The sequence below is a fragment of the Ambystoma mexicanum genome, chromosome 8, assembly GCF_040938575.1.
Source record: "Ambystoma mexicanum isolate Mex_15411 chromosome 8, UKY_AmexF1_1, whole genome shotgun sequence".
NCBI lineage: Eukaryota > Metazoa > Chordata > Amphibia > Caudata > Ambystomatidae > Ambystoma > Ambystoma mexicanum.
In genome coordinates this window covers 543,674,631-543,695,494 of record NC_090929.1, presented here as the reverse complement: position 1 = coordinate 543,695,494, position 20,864 = coordinate 543,674,631, and the positions used below count along the sequence as shown (strand labels likewise).

Here is a 20,864-nt window from a genome sequence, read left to right as displayed (position 1 = left end):
GAACGTAATTGCATGTCATCTGCATCCTGGTGGATGTAGACCCTAATGCCTTTAACAAGATTATTCCAGCGGCTCCACGTTAAATAATGTAGGTGACGATATGAACTCATGTGGAGCACCATAGAATGCGGGGACCTACCTGGATAATTTTTTGAACGAATCCCAGGTCCCCTTTACCCATGATGGAGGATACAATCTCCAGTATAACCCAATCTCCAGTATAACCCTCATGGTCAAGTGTCAAAAACTGCTGAGGGATAAAGGATGACTAGCGGACATGTGCCAGCCCATCCAACACCAGCATAGCTTTGCTCACCTAGCACCTGCTACTCCTAGGTATTTACACCCCTGTTTTATGGACTATCCAAGTTACTATAACCCATAACCTCCTTCGCACCGACATCGGTCAACCACAAATTCTTTGTACTGTGCTCACACATACACAAAAATCCAATGACGTCCAACTCGGCCTGGATGTCTGATAGTCAAGAAGTAAAGTACAAGGAGAGAGGCGATTTTTTTTTTTTATTTTAAAATTTATTTTCATTCGGGAGCTACGTGTCGGCGCATGCCAGGGAATGGCAAGGCAGTAATAGACTGCCACGGTTGCAGAGATATATATTTGGCCTCTTCAAAAGAGGCGGATTCTGGCCACTATAATAAATTGTTACAACTATGTCTTCATCCAACGAAGCATGTAGCAATGGGTGACAGAGAAGCGCAGTTGCTTTAACTTAAGATTTGTTTTAAATTCACAGGCACTGGATTTGTTGTAGCATGGAGGTTTTACTGACTTGAGGTTAGACAGTCCTCATCTAGTAAGAGACGTCTTCCCATACAGGGACCATAACCATTGATGACGCATAGCTACGTTCTTGGGGTTGCCATCAGATTATTATGTACAGGGCCCCAACTAGGATTTTGAGGTGGGAGAAGTTTACTCTTTCTTTGAAATTGGAGAGCAAATCCAATTTCAAGAGTAAAAATGAGTTTTCTCCTTCGGTAGAGTAAAAGAGTATCTGCCACTCACCCATTGCATACATACATTTCGAAAATATTAGAAACCACTCTGTACAACTGTTTAATCCGGCTTCAAATAATTTACGCTTTTTAATGTACATTGTTAACATCTCTCTGCCTATAGTAACTGTTCGATCTGCCCACTAGAAAGCTGGACATAGTCTTTTTCCATTTTGTCAAAATAATCTGGGATAACTAAAGGAGCCTGGGACAGCTGTTGCCACTGCAACACATTGATGCTGTGACTCCAACACTGGACTTGATAATCGCAGCCACTTGGACAGCAACTGGACACTCTGCAACTCCCTTTTACTGACTATAATGGTCCCCTTATTTCAGAACATGTTTTATTTTGGACTTTGACAAAGCATAGGGCACATTTTAAACAGTGTTTTTTAAATAAAAAACATTGACAGGTGTGAACCTAGCCTGCACGGCTGCTCAATCTTTTGAAAGTTTTGTTCAAATCCATACCCCAACAATGCTGTGGCATGAAGTGTACAAACGTAGGTCACCTTAAGCACACAACGATGCATCACTCTGCACACAATGCCGTTTTGCGGACAGCATTGAGCGCCTATCCTTCGGGACAGTAGATGGTGCAATGTGTAGCGTTGCTTATTGCGAACACCCTGTGCATTGGGAGCATGGTTTTCACCTGCACTGTACCGTGGAGAGGTACATTGTTTTGTTTTTTAAGGTGTATTGGTGCGGGGTTGGGGAAGGGGCGGTGAAAAATGTGTTATGGTATGTTGCATCAAAGGGTACATTGCGTGTTGAACAATATTAGAAATGCCATTCTAGCGACTCTGGGTATGTCATCTCGTATCATTCTGCGTTTTTATTTTTTTCCTATTTGTGACTGTAATTCAACTATCACACTGTTTGGCAGTTTTATTGCTGACATGTATGTTAGTATTCTGTGACTTCAATTAGCTGTGGCACTCTACAAAAACCATAGTGGCACCACACATGATTTCACTGCTTAAAACTTGTACCCAGCGACATGTGCAGAGAACACCACTGCGCCATTATGCAGCTCATTCACAACACACAGTTGTGTATAAATCTAGGGAAGAGCTCAACTTGCTTGAACGTGTGCTGCTCTCCCACGTAAGATGACCTGTGAAACCAGTGAATGAAGCATAGCACAGGGGTAACGCGCTGGTCTCTGGAACAAGACCGTGCAGGGCAACAGAGGTTCGAATCCTGGATCCGCGCTTAGAACCCGAACTCGGGTAGGTTTTAGATGTGTTATAAAAAAACAATAAAATAACGGAAGCTCTCACCTGCACGCATCACTGCATGCACTACTCACCTGACAACCTTCTGTATAGCCACAGTGACTGCTTGCTTTGCTGGCAGTTTTGTGTCCCCACCTTGCATATGAAAGTTACTCACGGTTCCAAATTGAGGGGAGCTCTGAGCTATTTAGTTCCTGCTTGACACAAACCGCTACCTGCAGCTATATTTAGCTCTCGAAGCCAACCGATGACGAACAAGCTACCTATATTGCATTAACTCTTTATTTGGGTGATCTGTAAATAAGCATTAGGACAAATCATTTAAAGCACAAGGGATCATAAATAATGGAGAAAATGTTAGTTTGCATCGTATGTGGAAGATGGATTTACTCCTTGATCTGCACAGGTAGCTCCTGCCCACCACATGCATGCAGTCCACATGCAAAGCACCATACAGAACCCGTCCTGTGCCCTATTGGACACCTGTGCTGTGAATGCACCTTTTGAACAAAGGTACATAGGTCCTTTCACATAGCAACTGTGACAAAAAAAGACAATTTAATAGGTTTGTTGCTTCTGTAGCACTTTGAGTGCAGCCTTTTCAAAGCGCTGAGTATCAAGGGAAGATAAGGGGAGAGAGCCAGACCGCATGAATGAGAAAATAAGGTTTTGTTGGTTGCTAATATAGGTCATCCTTTTTGTGTGAGGCCATAAATATAGCCACAATGACGTCTGGTTTATTATTGAATTGTACAGATTGTTTGGGGGAAGTTCAATCTTAATTTAGAAAATAACTGAAAATAGAAAGAAATATGGTGTAAGATTAGTTGAAGATAGCTAGGTAATATACCACATTTCTCATTTTAGACTGGCCTCTTTTACTTGAGAACCCTTATAATCTGGACCTCTGTTTTCAAATTGGTCACCCATGGGTTCAGTGGAATAGGTCATGGGGTCTTGAGGATCATTATGGTGTTATTTTGCTTACAAGTGCCATTTCATTGAGTAGACGACTTCAATCCATGGCCATTGTGGTGTGCATAATTGTTTTCCCTTCTTGAAACGTGGGATTGGGTCACTTTCCTTGTGCGACTAGAGAGGTCAGCCCGCTATGCAATATTCCCCCCTAGGTGTGGCGGGAAGCGGGATCTCGTAGGGAGAGTTCCCCCCCCCCCCCCAAACTCCCCCTTGAGGATAGGACTCCTGTTCCGAGGAGGAACTCCCTTTTCATCTCACTCATGAATGATAGATTTTATTTGTAAAGAAATATCTTTAAAAAAAAACAGAATCCTCCTACATCTGTTAATGTAGTGCCTCTCCTGAAGTTAAATATCTCTCTGGTACTGAGACGAGTAAACACCAAGGAGTAGGAAAGAATAAAGAACTACCTGACATTGGGACGAAGAAACCCAATGGAGTTAGGCTGAGCATTACACAAACACAAAGAAAGTGCTATTGCTGGAAACTGGGGAAGCCTCAGTATGGCATCGCAACAGTGAGAGGAGTAAAAACAAACCTGGAGAGAGACCCAGGAGTTTAAAATGGCTATGGGGAGGCAGAGACTCTGACCTTGAGATGGCCTGGAAGCACAGAGGAACACCTGTGTGGAGAAGGCGTACCAAGAGGCTACGAAGTGGACGCGTGTTGGGTAAGATTTTCATATTTATGATAAATCTTCCTGACCTGTGCCAACCTCACAACTTTTAGCTTGGAAATGATAATTATTTTTACTTTGTTCTTAGGTGAGTGGGAATCCTTTTCCCTCACCTAGTCTTTTACTCTTTTTATGGGTGACCTTTTTATGTCTCTCCATAATTTATGATTGGAGTTAGTTTCCTATAACTTTGGACTGACTGTGATGTACTATGGCAGCACACAGCTTATTAAATGCAGCAACTTCTTTTTTAATTGTTGTTTCTTGGATGAACTACTGTTCCCAAGAAGTAGTGGGATTCACATCCCCTTTACGTTGATTTACATGAACAGGTACACAGGTACAGGTAGTGTGGCGGGATACAATGTATCCCCTTTTTTATTTACCTGGTAACTTTTTTGTTACAATTGTAAATTGTTACAATTGTAAGTTTGCTTGAATGGCTGATGGCAGTGGTTTTACCCTGGTGACTTTTTAGTCGACTTCTCGCTGGCTGTTAAATTGGCATTGGTAATGCACAGAAGAGCCACCTTGTTTTGCCAATGATTTGCTTGTTGTTTCCGAGGTCTTCCCCTGCCATTCTAGGCAGGAACGACCTCCGAGGAAGTATAGTCTTTGACAAAAACCCTTTGTAATCCCTGCCAAAGCTCCAGAGTGTCTGAGAAGGCAGGAAGTGAGGGAGGAGTCCAACAATCTGCAGCCCTTTGTCTTTTACCATGCCTGCAAGGAACAAAGTCCCAATTGGGGGGTGGGGAGTGTCCCGATTGGACAGCCAGACCGTTCCTTTCTGTAAACTACAGGGAGAGTTTGCAGAAGTTGTGCTGTAGTTCCTGATGATAAATACTCCGAAACTTGAAGCTGCTGACAGTCGATCACTGGAGCTGAACCCGAAGAGGAAGAGGAAGATGAAGAATAGAAGTCTATATAGATTACGAGCAACTGAAAGCCTGCTGTGTAAGCAGAGACTGATGCAACCTTTCCTTCCAATGGCCTGGGGGGGTTCCTAATGAGACTACTCCTGCCCAGAGGCTGGTGGGATCAACTAGTCTCAAAAAGACCCGCATTTTGAGCCATCCCACGACATGCTGCGACCTTGCTGGACGCAAACCGCCAATACCCTGGGACATTGATCCTGAGTGCGGTGCATGATCTCCCACAAATCAGTCTGAAACTTTTGACTCATGCTGGATCTCCAGATACCCGATTTGAATCCTTGAAGTCCCCTCACCAGAGTGCAGAACTGAGAGAGTGAAGAGAAATGGTTAGTTTTGGCAGACACTTGTATTGGACTTTAACGCTGATGATGACCACCCTAGTTTAAGTTGTTAGATAGGTTAACCCTTAGGGAAAGGAAAACCTGTTCTTCTTTATTTTGAATAAACAAGGTTTAAAATGGTGAACCCTGGTCTGTCTCATCCTTTTGACCCACCACAGTATGTTTGCACAGCTATAAATTGGGGTTATGTTACTTGAAGTCACCATTATAATAATGTGAAACTGCTGAGACATTTCTGGTAGGTGTTGTGCCCCTACCCATGTTATCCAGACTGCTGAGCAAAGGAAAAGAAAAGGGGGAGGGGTTGAGGGGGGTTGGACGGTGGGGGGGAAGTAGTGTCCTAACTTTGTGTATCTGACCTCAGACGCCTGTAGAGTTTTTATGCTTCTTGGCCTAGCAAATAAAGCTACGATTGGAAAGTGATTTGAAAGTATGGCTGAGCCCCTGTCGCCAAGGGTTACATGTGTATGTATCAGTGGTCTCTAATAGGTTGGTTCCCATTACGTTTTACCCTGCTTCCACGTTGATTAGTCTGTTATTCTTTGAGTGGCCGATATTTAAGGATCAGTAAAAGCCCTTCAAGTCCTCTTCAGTGTACTGCATAAATCAAAAACGTCTGTTTACCATTTGTACTGTTTGTTGTTTTCTTTTTTTATACATCAGGCGTCTACGCACAAAATGGACAGGAGGCCTTCAAAACAAAGCAAATGCGAAAGAAATAGTGTGGTGAAATTAGAAATACAGGAACTTGTATCCAAGAGCAGAGATGCTCCTTTACAGAAAAGACCAACTGAAGCTAGAAATGACCTGCAACGTTTGGAAGAGACTCCCGACAGCGGCATGATGTCTCGAAGTAAAGGCCGTAGGATTCCCACCCTCATGGCAGAGGGTGCAGTTTCCAAAGAAAATGCTGCTGCTGTAGCAACTGGATGCACCCCCAAACTTGGTGACTGCCAGCAGTTAATAGTCGGCGAGGAGTCTTGTCTATCAAATGGTAGCCATATTGCCACGGAGGAGGACAGTAGTGATGGCCATTCTTTAACAAATGAGACCAAAGGAGCAGCGTGTTCACTGCAGACAGCACCAATCCACGTCGACATTAGTGTTTTCATGGATGAGGACAGCAACCAGCCCATGCCTCTGGGAAGATTTTTTGAAAACGCTGATCTCATGCAGGTAAGCCAACCTGGTAAGGGTTATACAATTATTGCAATCCTTTTTGCTGTGCAAGTAAAGTGATGTTACAAAGTGTGATTACCAGAAATCAAGCTAAAGTGTTTTTTCTAAGAGTGAAATGCACGATCAAGCTGGTCCAGGCTCAATATAAACTCCTCTCACCCTATACCACCACAGAATCTTGAAACCGGAAGCTAATTACAGGCTTCAAGTGAAGTTGATGCAGAGCGTTGCTAGGAAAGTGGTGTCCTGTGTACAGAACAGTGCCTGGATAGCCACACTTGTGTTGCCTGTAGGAAAAGTAATGAAGCAGCGTCCCATCCTTACTTTAGCCAGACCAACCAATGAGAAAACAGTGCAACATGGTTTTTAATGAATGACATGCTGCAATATTTATAGTAACGCTTCTTTGATCTATGCAGCTGTTGACTGTTTCTTGGCATTTGTATTCATGTTTTAAGTGAAGATATTTCTACTTTATTAGAACAAAAGTTTGCTGCACAGTATTATTAAACTGGTTTACTGCTGAAGCTTGAATTGAGCATTTCATTACAGCTATGTTAAAGTTAAAGGTTATTTGTACCGCAGAGCGGTTCCCAGGTGCTCTGGCGGATCTGAAAAGGAGGAGTGGGGAAGGTTAGTAGGGTGTAGTGGGTATAGGGGAGCGCTGTGAGGTCATTTTGGCAGCTTCAGTTCCCTTTGCACCGTTCTCTGAGCTTGGGTGCGGTTATCGGGTTGGTGTGAGTTTGCAGTTTGGTGAAGTACATGCGGATTGCTGTGCAGAGAAGTGGTTGTGTGGGTTGTTGTGTGAGGTGTGTGGGGAAAGTTGAGGTTTTATAGTTGGGTTAGTGGTTTCTTTTCTTGCCTCTTAGTCTTTGCGTTTCTTTGCTTCACATCTATGGTTATCTTGTGAGTTTGGTATTGTTTGTCCGGCTGGTCTGAAGGTATGATGGGGGTGGCAATTTTCCTCTATGCTACATTAGTGATTTGTGTACCTGGCTGAAGCAGGCATGTTCCCCCACCCTGGTGTTGGGGATGAGGATTCTGGTCCCTTCCTGCCCATTCCCATGAGGGTAGTCCATAACTGTCTAAGATTCCTCTGTGGACTAGCGGTATGTGGACATGCCGTTTTCCCACTGCCCTCCTGGTCCCACCCATGTGATGTCCTAACCTACCTATGTTTCCTCTGTGGGCTAACAGTATGTGGTAATGGCATCCCTCCAGCCCCCACCCTCCGTTTAGGGAAGATTAAGTTGGGGATGATGGGTTCCTTCTCTGGGATGCTTGTTTCCCGTTGCATATTTGCTTCCTAGTTGTTTCCTTGTAAAGAGCCACATTTTGAGTCGTTTTCTGAATTGAAGACGATCCCTTGTGTTGCGTATATTTTTTGGTAGCTCATTCCAGGGTACTGGTGCCAGGTGAGAGAAAGATGATCCTCCAAATGTTCTTTTGTTGTATGGTTTTGGTTCTAGGCAGATGTTGCTTGATAAGGCAGCATTTTCGCGCAGCTCATTGTCTTACATAGTTCATATACCACAGGCATAACATTTTAATGTTTTCTACTTCAGTTCATTGTAGTCAAAAGTAATAACTCCATTTATAATTAATCTCAGACAACCTAACAGAATAAAATTAGGAGTGTCTTGATTAGTATTAAAGGAATTGTGTGTTGGCTCCAGAGCGTTCATAAAGGTAGACACGTTCATAATGTTGGTTTTACTTGTCAGGATCCTCAGAACACTACTAAGGGAACTCTCCCTGACGTTATCTTCAACAACTCCACAGTTTGTCGAGAAAATTACATTCACAGTATTGAGCAGTATAAAAGCATTCCGATTAATAGCCTGCACAGTACTTTCTTCTGGGTTTCTCCTCAGTGCCTTAAAACGTTATATTGAAATTATGCTGCCCATCAAAGTACGTGTAAAAATACAAACCTTAAAAAATACCTTCCAGATTAGTTTTAAGAGAAACAAATTCACATTGGACAGCATGAAGATTACCTTTGTAACCATGGTTGCAGCTACAAAAATGTGCAACAGCTAAGCAAACTCATTTTAGGAGTACTATAGTTTACATAGCTGCTCAGTATTCGTAATAGTGTATTCAAAACCTTTTCCCTAATCGAGACAGCAGATGGAAAGTGTACAATAGGAAAAATACAAAGGCCACTTTGAGATGATAAAATATACATCACTACTGAAAGTTACATAATAGCATCTTTATATTTTAAATGGCTGAAGTGTTTTTCTCAAAGTGTAGAATATTGTGTGCAAAAGAGCATAACGTCCATTTCAAAATCTATTTCAAGGGTTTAATTGATTTAGTTTGTTTTGTACATTTGATTATTTATTAGATGAATCTGTGGCAAGTACTCTTTGTAGTCTTCCAGCGTGCTTTGAACTGGACCCATACATTCATCAAAGTAATTCTTGTTGGTTATTTGTAAGGTAATGATCGGCGGAGTTGTTTGCTGTCATTAGCACAATTACTTAGGGAGATGGCAATGAAAAATAAAAGCTCATACATTCACAAATGATGTCAACTTCATACAGTGTGCAAATCAGTAGATAAAGTATTGTCTTTATCCGATACCACCTTGTACATTTGGACACATGCACAGTATTCCAGCTTTTTAAGGCATTAATTATTCCCAAATGATGTTTGGTTGAAAACACTTGCAGAGATCCAGGTCAACTGACAAATATCTGTGTCCCTGTTTCCACATTGCTCTGAAGACTTTCATAGGCATCAGACAATAATACATATTATTTTCAAATATTTTACTTAGTATTTTTCTTTGATAATTTTCTTAGGTTGATTGATATTACTGGACTTATATTTTCTAACCCCAAAAAATAGACATAAATATATATATACACACATTTGAACAAGGAGCGTAAGTTTGCCCCTTTCCATAGATACATCCAATAGGCTCTGCTTTTACTTGATTAAGCAGGGTATGTTCCATGTTTTAAAACAGTGGTTTTAGTTTTTCAGGGAGGACTGATGACTAACTCGGAGCTTTGTATACCTTTATAGCTGGATCAATTGCTCGGTTTTCAAAGCATCTAGAAAATGTAGTTGAACCTCCCACAGTTACGAGACAAAACTAATTTAACATGTCCTCAATGGTTCAAAACTTACACCAGTGTAATGGAAATGTGAACGTTTTTTCAAAAAGGTTACCTAATTTAAGGTATATGTAAGGTCTTCCTGAAGTAGTTGCCATGCTTTTGGTTTTCTTTACATTTATTTGCAATCCTTTCATGAGAGAAGTAAATCTAATGTATTTAGTTGTGATTGTCGGCCTGTTTTGAGTCTTTGGTATGAAGGCTGCAAAGAGCAAGATACTCAGGTGCTCGCCGCCTAAGAAGTGAGCCTCTCAGCCCTCATAGCCAAAACCTCATCAATCATGTCATTCATTCATTTTTGTCATTTGTATACACCTTTCACAATAAATATGGTCCTAAGGTGCTGTTTGGTTGAATGCCCTTTGAGGGACCGGAGCCAATATTTGGGAGGTGCTATTATGCGTGTGTGCAATTCAGCCATTAGTTATGTGAGGGTGGCCAAGACACTAATGGTCACACATGTCTGGATGGCGTCTGGATGGGCGTAGCAGAGGTAGACTATGGACTTAACAGGGTGAATTGTTTTTAAGGAGATGGAGAATTATTTGGGAATTCGAATTTTTGTTGTCAACAGTAGCTTCCCTCTTATGGAGGTGTTGTGTAATTGTGTGTGTGTGTAATGAGCCTGCTCCTTTCGCTAAGTAACGAAGGTGCGGGATGCGAGAGGAGAAAATGAGTGAGCTGTACAATGTTTACATCCTGGGTTCCCTCTATACAGAGAGCAGTGCTACGTATCGCCTAGATTCAAAACAGGAGAGCCGGCCTAAAATGCATAGAAAGACGTACTATGAACACATTTAGGAAACGGCTAGATTTAAGAGGAACGGCCTAAAATGCGTATAACCGACAAGGAGTGAATGATTTTAGAGAAACATTATGCAATATGTTGCTACCTTACACGATAAGGCTAAATGCAGAGTAGTGCTCCCTTACCAAAGTAAGCTAAATGCAGAGTAGGGCTGCCTGACTCGATTGGGCTAAATGCAGAGTAGGGCTGCCTGACTCGATTGGGCTAAATGCAGAGTAGGGCTGCCTGACTCGATTGGGCTAAATGCAGAGTAGGGCTGCCTGACTCGATTGGGCTAAATGCAGAGTAGGGCTGCCTGACTCGATTGGGCTAAATGCAGAGTAGGGCTGCCTGACTCGATTGGGCTAAATGCAGAGTAGGGCTGCCTGACTCGATTGGGCTAAATGCAGAGTAGGTCTGCCTGACTCGATTGGGGGCTGCCTGACTCGATTGGGCTAAATGCACATAGGAGTATATTGGCTAATGAGTGGCAGGGTTTTACTGGAGTACATTAATGGCTGTACTCCTTGCCCACACCACACTTACCTTATACGTCGCTGTAGGTTGTCTGCATCAGGTGTCCCAGTGAACACTGGCACATATGGAGTGAAGCCGCTAATGAGGGAGCTGCCCATTGCCTCTGGCCCTTGGCCAAGGGCTTCCCTGGGAGGTTGTCTTAAAAAGCGCCACATGACTCGGAGGTCGGGAGCGGGATGGGGGGGATAGAGCGAGAAAGGTGCGGAAAGCGCTGAAAAACCGAACTAAGTAAATATCGAGCGCACAAAAAAAAGCAATCACAGACCTAAAGACTGCCCAACTTACACCCAGGGGCACGCCGACTCCTCTTCAGGTCTCCTGGAATCACTGCAGGATTCCTCTTGTCCTAAATGCAGGTGAGTGATCTGCAACACTCATTCAGCAAGTAGTGGTCCAATAGCGGACCAGTACAGGTTTCTTTTGTGCATGCACACTAGACTTGCTGGCACCAGTTTGTGGTTTGGGACCAGACAGTCCCAACCCACTTCCTGGGTCCACACACAAATGGCATGCACTTGCCCACGAAAACAGCAGCTTTCCTGGGAAATGCATAGCCATATTAGGGATTTCTTGATCTGAGAAGACAGGAAGAGGCTAAACAAAATGGCCAAAGAACAAGTGAAAAATCTTGTGGCACGGCCATGTTTGGACACTAGCCACTGTTGGTAGCCAAATGCAAATGTGTGTACTAATAATCTAGCAATAAATTGTAAAAGGTATCTGCTGCCACCAACTTGTCTTTAGGCATATTCAAAATCCCCATTGTACTGCATTGTAAGATGCTGTGTACAATGTTAACAAGTTACCAAAGAAGGTAAAAAGTAGAAAGACAAAAAGGGAAACACTTTCCCAATTCTGACTAGACCGTTTCCTCATGGCAAATGAGCAAAAAGGCCAGGGAAGTCACTTCTCTGTAAAACGTCCGTACAGGTCGAAAACATAAGCAAAAGTTTTGGGGGGTCCTTATAATATGAAGGAAAAGTTGCCTGAAAGAGACTCATCTCCCTTCATGGTGACATTGAGCATCTATAATCCCCAGTCTTTCATAAAAGAATTCAATTTCTGTCCATAAGATTTGTTTTTTAAAACATTGCATGACTTTCCCGCATGGTGGTATGCATCTTTCGCATTTGGCAACAATAGACAGGAAGAATAAAATCACCTGCTATTAAAATATCCCCGTCCAATGAATCGCATACATTTCAAACAGTGTTTTTAACAAGCACATTATCTCTTCGATGTTGAAGTGTGATGTGTTCCAGCAAATAGTAATCAATTGTACATTTCTTTTCTTAGTGCAGTCTAATATTATCTTTGCTGCCAATAGGTCTCTATATGTATCCATAACGTTTTTAAATAAAAGGGGCACGTTCTTTATCGCTATTATGAAAATCCCTGCGAGTCTACCACAGTTATTTCCAACGGCCATTTTCTGAACCAAGTGGTAACCATACCATATGATTGATGACTTTGAACATACTTCCTGAATAAGAAGACTAGTTGAGGTATTAACCTCTGCACATTGTTTTTCATGATGAATGAGCATAGCAGGGGTGCTAGACTGAACCCATGCCATATGCCATATGCCTTTTGTTACAGAAAGGGTGCTATTTATCTGTATAAAAATCATAGGGCTATGTTTATTTTAGCTGTTATTTTTTCGTGGGGAGTTTTTTCTCCTTATAACGCACTAAAGTGAGTTGCTTCTCTTCACTAAAATAACTGTTGAATATTTCTAGGTTTTCTGATTTTTCTTTAGCAGAGAAGACGTTCGGTCATGTCAACTTAATAGGTTCTTGTAGTCCCTCATAAGTTTGAGCAAGTTGATGGGGCGGTGACTTGCCAGAGATTTCTGGATCAAACCAGGCATTGATGTCCTGCGAGCATACCTAGATCATGTTCACAAGTTTTCTAAGGAGAGGGTGTAGCAACTCGCTAATCTACATTTTTAACCACCAGTTTACCATCCCCCAAAAAATCTGTCACGGGGGGAAAAGTTGCATGGTTTGGATATCGCAAAATTAATCGTATTACTCTTTTTATTGCATGCAGGCCACCATCGCACATGAAAATCTTGTAAATATGACAGGTTTAGAGCAGATGGCAGTGCAAATGTCTGGTTACTTGACAGAAACCAGAACACTTCTTTTGATTTTTTTCTACATGGATGTAATTGCAAGCCAGGTAGAAAAGCCTCTGAAACAGAATGTTTCTGTGAAGCATTTAAAAAAAGAAACAGCACACCGTGATAAAAGGAATGATTTCTTTCCTTTCAGCTTCTGCTGTGTTGTGTGAAGCAAACAGAAGCACTGTGCAGATATATTTTGCTAGCATTTTAGAATTGTATAATTAGATGGCAAATAAATGAGTGTCAATTGTTTTGTTTCTAATGGGTCCTATTCATTTTCAGGTTTTGTCATGTTATGGTTGTCTATTTCATACTTTTCACACTCTTGCGGGGCAGATCATATTTACACTTCTAATTTAATTTATACTCCAATGTGAGTATGCACGGTCTAGTTTACAACCATTCGAACTTGCAGTCCGCAGGGTACATTACTATTAATGGTCAGTGGCAGCAGAGTCCTTGCTCTAGAATGAGTAATGGCCATTACAACAATCACAGGTGTTGCAGCCTCTCAAATCTTCAAGACTACAATTAAAATAGCCAAAACCTGACTCTCCAGGTAGTGCATGCGCTGTCCAATTAAAGCAACATTTGTAATTGAAATAGAAACTCAGCAAAACCTGTCCCTGTGATAATCTAGATGGGTATTTAACCTTTTTTATGTAGCACTCCATGCATGGTTCATCCAACATCTAGGCACTGTGATTATTATACCGTTTACCGACCTCTGAAGGATGTTGGCGAATAAGATGGCTCAGACTGTTGAGCGTTTGTTGCTGCGATCTGTGCGTGATCTTTAGGTCGCAGGTTCGAATCCTGGAAAGGCCAACTCAGCCTTTCATCCTTTCGAGGTCGATGGATTACCAACTTCAATTTGGGTATAATTGTGATATATGTTCTATGTACAGCATTTTGCCAAACGTGCCATATAATTAACAATTTGATCATAAGATTAGGTATAGAATTTAGCATGGAGTCCTTGCCTCTCTGCACTGTTGTATCCCGACATTGGCATACCACGAGGTACTTCTAGTTCTAGGAAATGAGGACTTTCATTAAACATCAAAAGACAATTCTGTTATTGAACCTCAAAACACACAATACAATTCATGTTTACTTCACTATGTAATTCGCTAGGTTTTTGTGTTTTTCAACATTTATATATACACAGCAGAGATGAAATGGCCAGACCTTCGAGAAATAATGAAAGGTGTATTCTATCACAATGTAGAAAGCTGCTGCTTGCTAATGATTTCCATACAGTTTTTGCACATGTCGGCTGGATGTCACAAACACTTTACTCTCTTGCTAAGTTCAACTTTTTTTTTTTTTTTTTTTTAAACTCTTGAAAAACCCAGTTACGCTCAAAGTTTAAAATGGGGAGTCAAATTCTCCCTCCTCAATCTTATCTGGAGCCAGTGCTTCAGATGAGATTTGTAAGTGGCAGTATGTAACTCACTATTTTTTTAAAATTGGGAGTAAAATGATTTTTTTGGAAGTATAGTCCAATTCACAATGGGAGTTTTTTATAAGTGAGTAAAATGATGTTTTAACTGGAAGCCTGATTTTTAAAAATATGTATTTCTTTGCACCTACTTATTCATGCACATTAAAAGATAGGATTATTTCTTCCGATCCGGCAGCAATTATAATAGTTCTTCCTGTGGTACTATGTGCACTACTGTTCCAAACAGCCATGGAGCTGTGTGGGTGAAAGCAGGGGCACATGGTTCTACGTGTCTCGTTTTTTGTTGGGAGAATTTCTACTCCCTATTTTAATTTTTTGGGGGCATTTGCTTATTTTTATGGAATAAAAGTGCCCGGTAGACCCTTTATCTGTAGGGCTGTCTAGAGCACTGATTGCATGTGTTTGTTAAAAGTGCTGTTAGTGCCATAGTATATTTCATTTGTGGTTATTAGCTAAACGTGATAGCTCTTGTCCCTTTAAAGGACAGAGAAGTCAATAGTCCTTGCCCACAGAACATACCAATAAGGATCTAATCAATGTTAGCCAGTAGGGTGTGCAGTTTGAAATGTGTAATTGGCTGGGATGTCATTCAGAAAGCGCCACTGATGTTCTGAAATATGCATTAATTATAGGTAGATTGTCCACAGATTTCATTTTTATTTTCAGGATACAAAAATAGATATTAGTTTTGCACTTCAACTACAACAACCTGACCCTGATAAGTAAACCCTTCCGGGCAACCAGACACACCCTTTCTGGCTAGCGGAAAATTGGTACAATACCCATCTTTTGGCAATGGAGTGGACACTCATGTTTTCTGGAGGTTTATGATATGGGCATCGAAAAAAGTGGCACTCTGTATCCAGCAATTTACTTTGTAACCTAGCAACATTCCAACTCGTGCTCTTGATGTTACCACTTGTCGCCTGGATTAATATTGCCAATGGGGGGGTTAGACCTCAGTCTAATACAATTAGTTTCTTTTTCTCAGTACTTGGTGCAGCCATGCTACTCTGAGCACCGTTTACATTTGATGACAATGTTTTGGTGACAGATTTGACTATTCAAATACAATTACAAACTTGTTGGATTGATTGTAGGTAGAGTGTTGCCAAGAACCGGGTGGTTTGTCAAATCCATTTGGATTCATTGGGTCTTTTGTGGGGATGAGGGATTACGCATATTGCATCATATGACCTCCAAGAGGGTTGGTGATGGAAAGCAGTGCTCTCTAGGCTCTCTAAAAAATATTCAATAGCTAATAGGCCCTAATCTGTTCTTTTACATGGTAGCTGAACCTCTATCGCATTGTACCTTGGATCTGTTGGATCAACTCCTATTTTCACACCTAGGATGTCCGAATGTAAAAAGGAAAGAAAACCTAGTCTCGCTGCCTTATCCAATTCAAACATTTTGTTGATTAGTGAATTGCCTGTAGTCACAAAAGGTATATCGAACAGAGAGGCAGTTTCTCTTGCGATTACAGTTTGAATGTCATGGGGGAACCTTTTTGATGATCACTATTTCCAGAATGTTTGCTAATGAAGGACTTCATCTATCTGGAATGTGTGGGGGAGGAAGTAAAATAAGCCAATTTCAGCGACTCTGGCAAGTGCAACTTTCACACTGTTCCTACATGGGGAAGGGGATCATTCAACCCACCTTATAATGAAGACAGAAAATACATGGAACATATTTTTCTCTTCTGCTAGGTTACTCTTGCTTGCTAAACCACAGTAGAATGTAATTAAGGGTGAAGGTAGTAATGTATGTAATAACCTTAACATGTATTCAGTACAATTAATGAAATGGGCTGGTGGTTCGCCAGTTGAACTGACTTCTTTTAATGACTCCCTTCACGTATTGCCTCTAGGTGGATACTGCCCCAGCCAACAGACCATGTTGGTTGTCTCCATGACCATCAGTCTGGCTTCAGAGCAGCCAGAAGCACGGAAACTGCTCCCCTGAACATCCGTGAAGACCTGCTCTCTAACCTTGATTCTAATATCCCCCTCTGTTCTCATCTTACTCGAGCTCTCTTCTGCCTTTGACACGGTCAACCATGCCATCCTGCTCAATCGTCTCCGTGATAACCTGGGTATCACAGATTAGGACCTGGCCTGGCTGACCTCTTTCCTCTCGACCTTCCCAGGTCCAACTTGGGTATTTCCATTCCTCTACCTCTGGTTTTCCCAGGGGTCTAACCTCTCTCCCTGGCTGTTCAACAAATACCTGGCACCTCTCACCCACCGCATTGCCGCCCTCTGCTCCAACTTTCAGTGCTATGTGGATAACACTCAGCTGGTTTTCAGGCTCCCCCTATTCTCTCATTCCTGTCTGTTTGCTATCCAGGAGTGGTGTGCCGCCAACAATCTCTGCCTTAATGCCAGTAAGACGGAAATTCTCATCAGGACATCTGCACCCTCCTTTCCTGTCACTCTCTGGCCAGCCTCCCTTGGCCCTCTTCCTGCTCCCACCTGTGAGGCTAAGAACCTTGGGGTCAGCTTCGACTTCACACTCTACTTTTCTCCTCGCATCTCTGACCTCTCTAAACTTCCAACTACACCTCCTCAGAGGTATTTTCTTTCCTCTCCTTCCCCCAGAACCTCACCGTCTGTAAAGCTCTGGTTCTCTCTAGGCTGGACTACTGCACCAGCCTCCTTCTAAATCTGCCTGCTTCTAATCTCTGCAACTCATCCAGAACAGGTCTGCATGACTTGTCCTTGGCCTTAAGCCCAGGGATCGTATCTCTCCAGCACTGACATCTCTGCATTGGCTCCCAGTGGCTGCGAGGATTAAGTTCCAAGACCCCCTGCATTGTCCACGAGGCTTCTGGGGCCTGGTCCTCAATACCTCCTACTCTCTCTTTGTAACTAACTTCCTACTCGAGCTCTTCGCTCCTCCACCTCCAACTCTCTCATGGTCAGTCGCTTGACCAAGAAACAAGTTGGTTGTAGGTGTTTCTTTGGCTGGGGCCTCCCTCCGGAACAGCCTCCCTGCCTTTCTGAAACTTGAGAGCCATCTCCTGTTCCGGAAGCACCTCAAGACCTTCCTCTTTGTGTCTGCCTTTTCTCTCCCTCTCCTCTGCTGATTTCCTGTCTTATACTGCACTGGTCACCTGGCTACCCTCCAGTTTCAGGTCCAGGTCCCTGCCTGCCCAGTTGCACACCTGCACTGCCTCCCGGCAACCCTTGCACTTAGGTCTACATATGTAACCTTTGAGCCCCCCTACCTGCACTTATTGTACACCCTATGTCTGCACTTACCCTTACACCTCCCACCTGCTGGCCGCACGTCTTGTTATTGTTTGATCCCATGTATAGCACTGAACTCATCCCCTTACCCCTCCCCTGCACTTGAACGATCTCAATGTCACTTGGCCTAGTAAGATCTTTGTCTTCCCTCTCCCTTGCTTTGTCACTCTTTGAAACATTTGTGTATAGGTGCGTTATAAATGGCATGCCATATATAACAAAACTGAGGGCAGACACATTTGGAATTTGTATATGCACAAATAATTTGATTATTGCATCAATGTTGCATATGTTAAATTCTGAGCAACACACATGTACTCACAATCTTTCACTAACAAAACCTAAATCGTACCATGTGGTTAGCAAACTTCAGAATTGAACATATGCAACATTGATGCAATAATCATTCATGAATTATTTGTGCATATAAGAGTAAAAATTGTATTGATTAAGATGTCTGTGAATGCAGTTGTCATGTATGTATGTATATATATATGTATGTGTGTATATATATATATATATATATATATATATAATTTTTTTTCTGAGGCTTGTGGAATCTGCTTGGATCACATGCTGTGCATAGGCTGACATCTAGTGGAAGCTGCAGAGTATTAGTTTGTTTTTCGAAACTCGAAAAAGGGTGTCGGACTAGGGTGTGCCAGTAATACTATCCCTAGTGTGACGTCCACTGTACCCATGATCCCTCACGCGTGTAGGACCCTCAGATTGTTTTTTTTTCCGCCATACTTGTCGGAAGCATAGTTGCGGATTTCCCTGGCTTTTAGCTATTTATCATAGATTTACAATAAAAATCCCTGTTCTCCAATCCCACGTCAAAGATCGACGCTGGTACTTGAGACCAAGGACGAACAGCCGTCGAGACTGCACGACGGACTTTGGGCCTCGGAAGGCCTCGGCCCGGGCCGCGGAAGGCCTCTGGCCTAGGCCCTGCAAGTAGGGAGAGTGGGGGCTGGATATACTCACACACACACACTCCTTTTTCCTACATATACCCGCCCGCTGCCAGATATTGCCATATGGAGAGTACTCCATTTAAATTCTGCCCCAAATGCAACCGTAAGTTCCCCTGGGTATATAAACATAACACCTGTAACCTGTGTCTTCCAAGGGACCACCCAGAGGTGAATTGTAGAGCTTGTAAGCTCTTCAAAGCCAAGACACTTAAGGACCGCTCAACCAAACGTTGGGCCCACTACGCCAGGCAACTCGAGGCCAGGGACGCTGTGGGTTCCTTCAGTGATGGCAGCAACGCCGCCGTATCGGACGGCGAGGGCACAGGGGTGTCGTTCGGCGTGCAAGCACCCGACCTCGGAGGACTGTCCAGCGGGGCAGTTATGGGGACAACACCCGGCTGCAAAGGCGCTACCCACACCTCTTCCTCTAAACACACTAACCCCACCCGTGATTCGACACGCGTGTCCAGTGTTCGGCAGAAGAAAGCAGAGAGGTTCCAGGTCACGGTCGCCCCATGACACGCAGCAACCGTCTACGATTGCTAAAGGTGCCACATTACCTATGGTCGTCAGAAGACGAATCAGACCTCCACCCCCAAGCAGCACGTTCGAAGACTACTCTGGCAGCTCGTTCGACGTCTGCTTCCGATATTCAACGTCCCTCTAAGACTCCCACATCTCGTGATCCCACCTCCGAATCTCGACGCCAGGTGTCGAAAGATTCAGAAAAGTCCAAGGGGCCAGGAAAACATTCCTCTACACATGGGAAGGGGATAAACCACATAAAAGAGCCTCTGAACACGAGGTTCAGAAGGAGAAACGCCCCAAGTCTTTAGAAAAGTCCAAGGCCACTGACCCCGTCACTAGGCCAAAGATTGTCCCTCCCACTCCCCAGGATATGGGATTAGAAGAGGAACCACAGCAGGAAAGGGTAATTCCAAGTTCCAAGGAATGGAACTCAGAAGATATCGACAGAGTAATGAGGAGAATGCCATTTTTTTGTAGATTTTTATGAAAAAGACCCTAATTACTTCCAGAGCTATCACAATACCCCTGCTACCTTCGCCCCTTCGGGATCCAAAGACCCTCAACCTCCTACTAAGACTCCGTGCTGAGACTGATTTCAGAGGCATTCACTGTTGAACCTTACCAGCAGTATGGTGAGGATACAGAAGTACAAATACTAGACGACCAGGCCGGGGTCGATTATTATGGAGACAATGAGGACCAGGAAGAGGAGGAAGACGAGGCGGAGGCCTATAGTCTCGACTCCCCTATTCCCAAGGACCCCCCCCCCGGTGAATTGTTGACAATCAGCCCTTGCTGAACGAAGTTTTAGCCAAGGCTGCAGCCCATTTCCAAATTGACACTCGGGGGTGGGGGGGGGCAGGAAGAGAGGGATTTTGCAGAGCAGATTCTAAGGGATAAAAGATCCATTGCCCAAGCCATCCCGATTCTAAAGTCTATTCAACGCAGAATCGATCCTTCTCTGCTCACCCCTAATCTTAACCAGGCAGTTAACCCACAAATAGAGAAGTTATTCAGGGCCGCCCCCTCCGAACCACTTTACATAAGGGGTCAGCTAAAACCCGACTCATTAGTGGTTACAATCACCAGGAAGAGGGCTGGAACACCACTAGCATCTTCAGAAGCTCCCCCGGACAAGGAGAGCAAGAGAATATATGGGCTAGGAAGAAAAGTTGCATCCATTTCAGCTTACCAAGCACGAATTGTGAACACCACCACTCTGCTGGCAAGCTACAACTGCCATCAATGCCAACAGGTAGCTGCCCTCATTGCCTACGCACCAGAGCCTCTAAAGAGCCATTTGGCCCAGATTGCCTCGGAAGGAAGATCAGTGTACGGATGCATTCTCAAGGCTAACTTCGATGCAGCAGACAATGCAGGGAGGCTTACTGCAGAAAGCAGAGTAATCAAGAGACCCGCTTGGCTGAGGCAGTCAAGGTTTAAACCCGAGACCCAAGCCACCCTCATTGACATGCCGGTGGAACCAAACGTCCTGTTTGGAAAAGCAGTGGAGGAAGTGCCTAAAACGGCTAAGGACGGATATGACGCCGTAAAGTCCCTTGGCCAACTAACTAATAAACCCACTAACCAGCTAGGAAATAATTTTCGTCGCTCTCGCAGCCAAAATTCACAGAGAGGGTCCCATTATTTTCAGAATCGAGGAACATCGTGGGGCGGCAAC

At 43.3% G+C, this 20,864-nt stretch overlaps 1 protein-coding gene across 4 annotated transcripts in view; it reads left to right on the top strand.

The window, feature by feature from the left end:
• C8H1orf174 (chromosome 8 C1orf174 homolog) overlaps window positions 1-20,864 on the top strand; it is a 342,838-nt gene that overhangs the window by 101,331 nt on the left and 220,643 nt on the right. For all 4 annotated transcript variants that reach the window (XM_069610261.1, XM_069610258.1, XM_069610259.1 and 1 more), the window contains exon 3: window positions 5,858-6,370. In XM_069610261.1, the coding sequence (XP_069466362.1) occupies window positions 5,858-6,370 (513 nt within the window). The remainder of the gene's footprint in view (window positions 1-5,857; window positions 6,371-20,864) is intronic.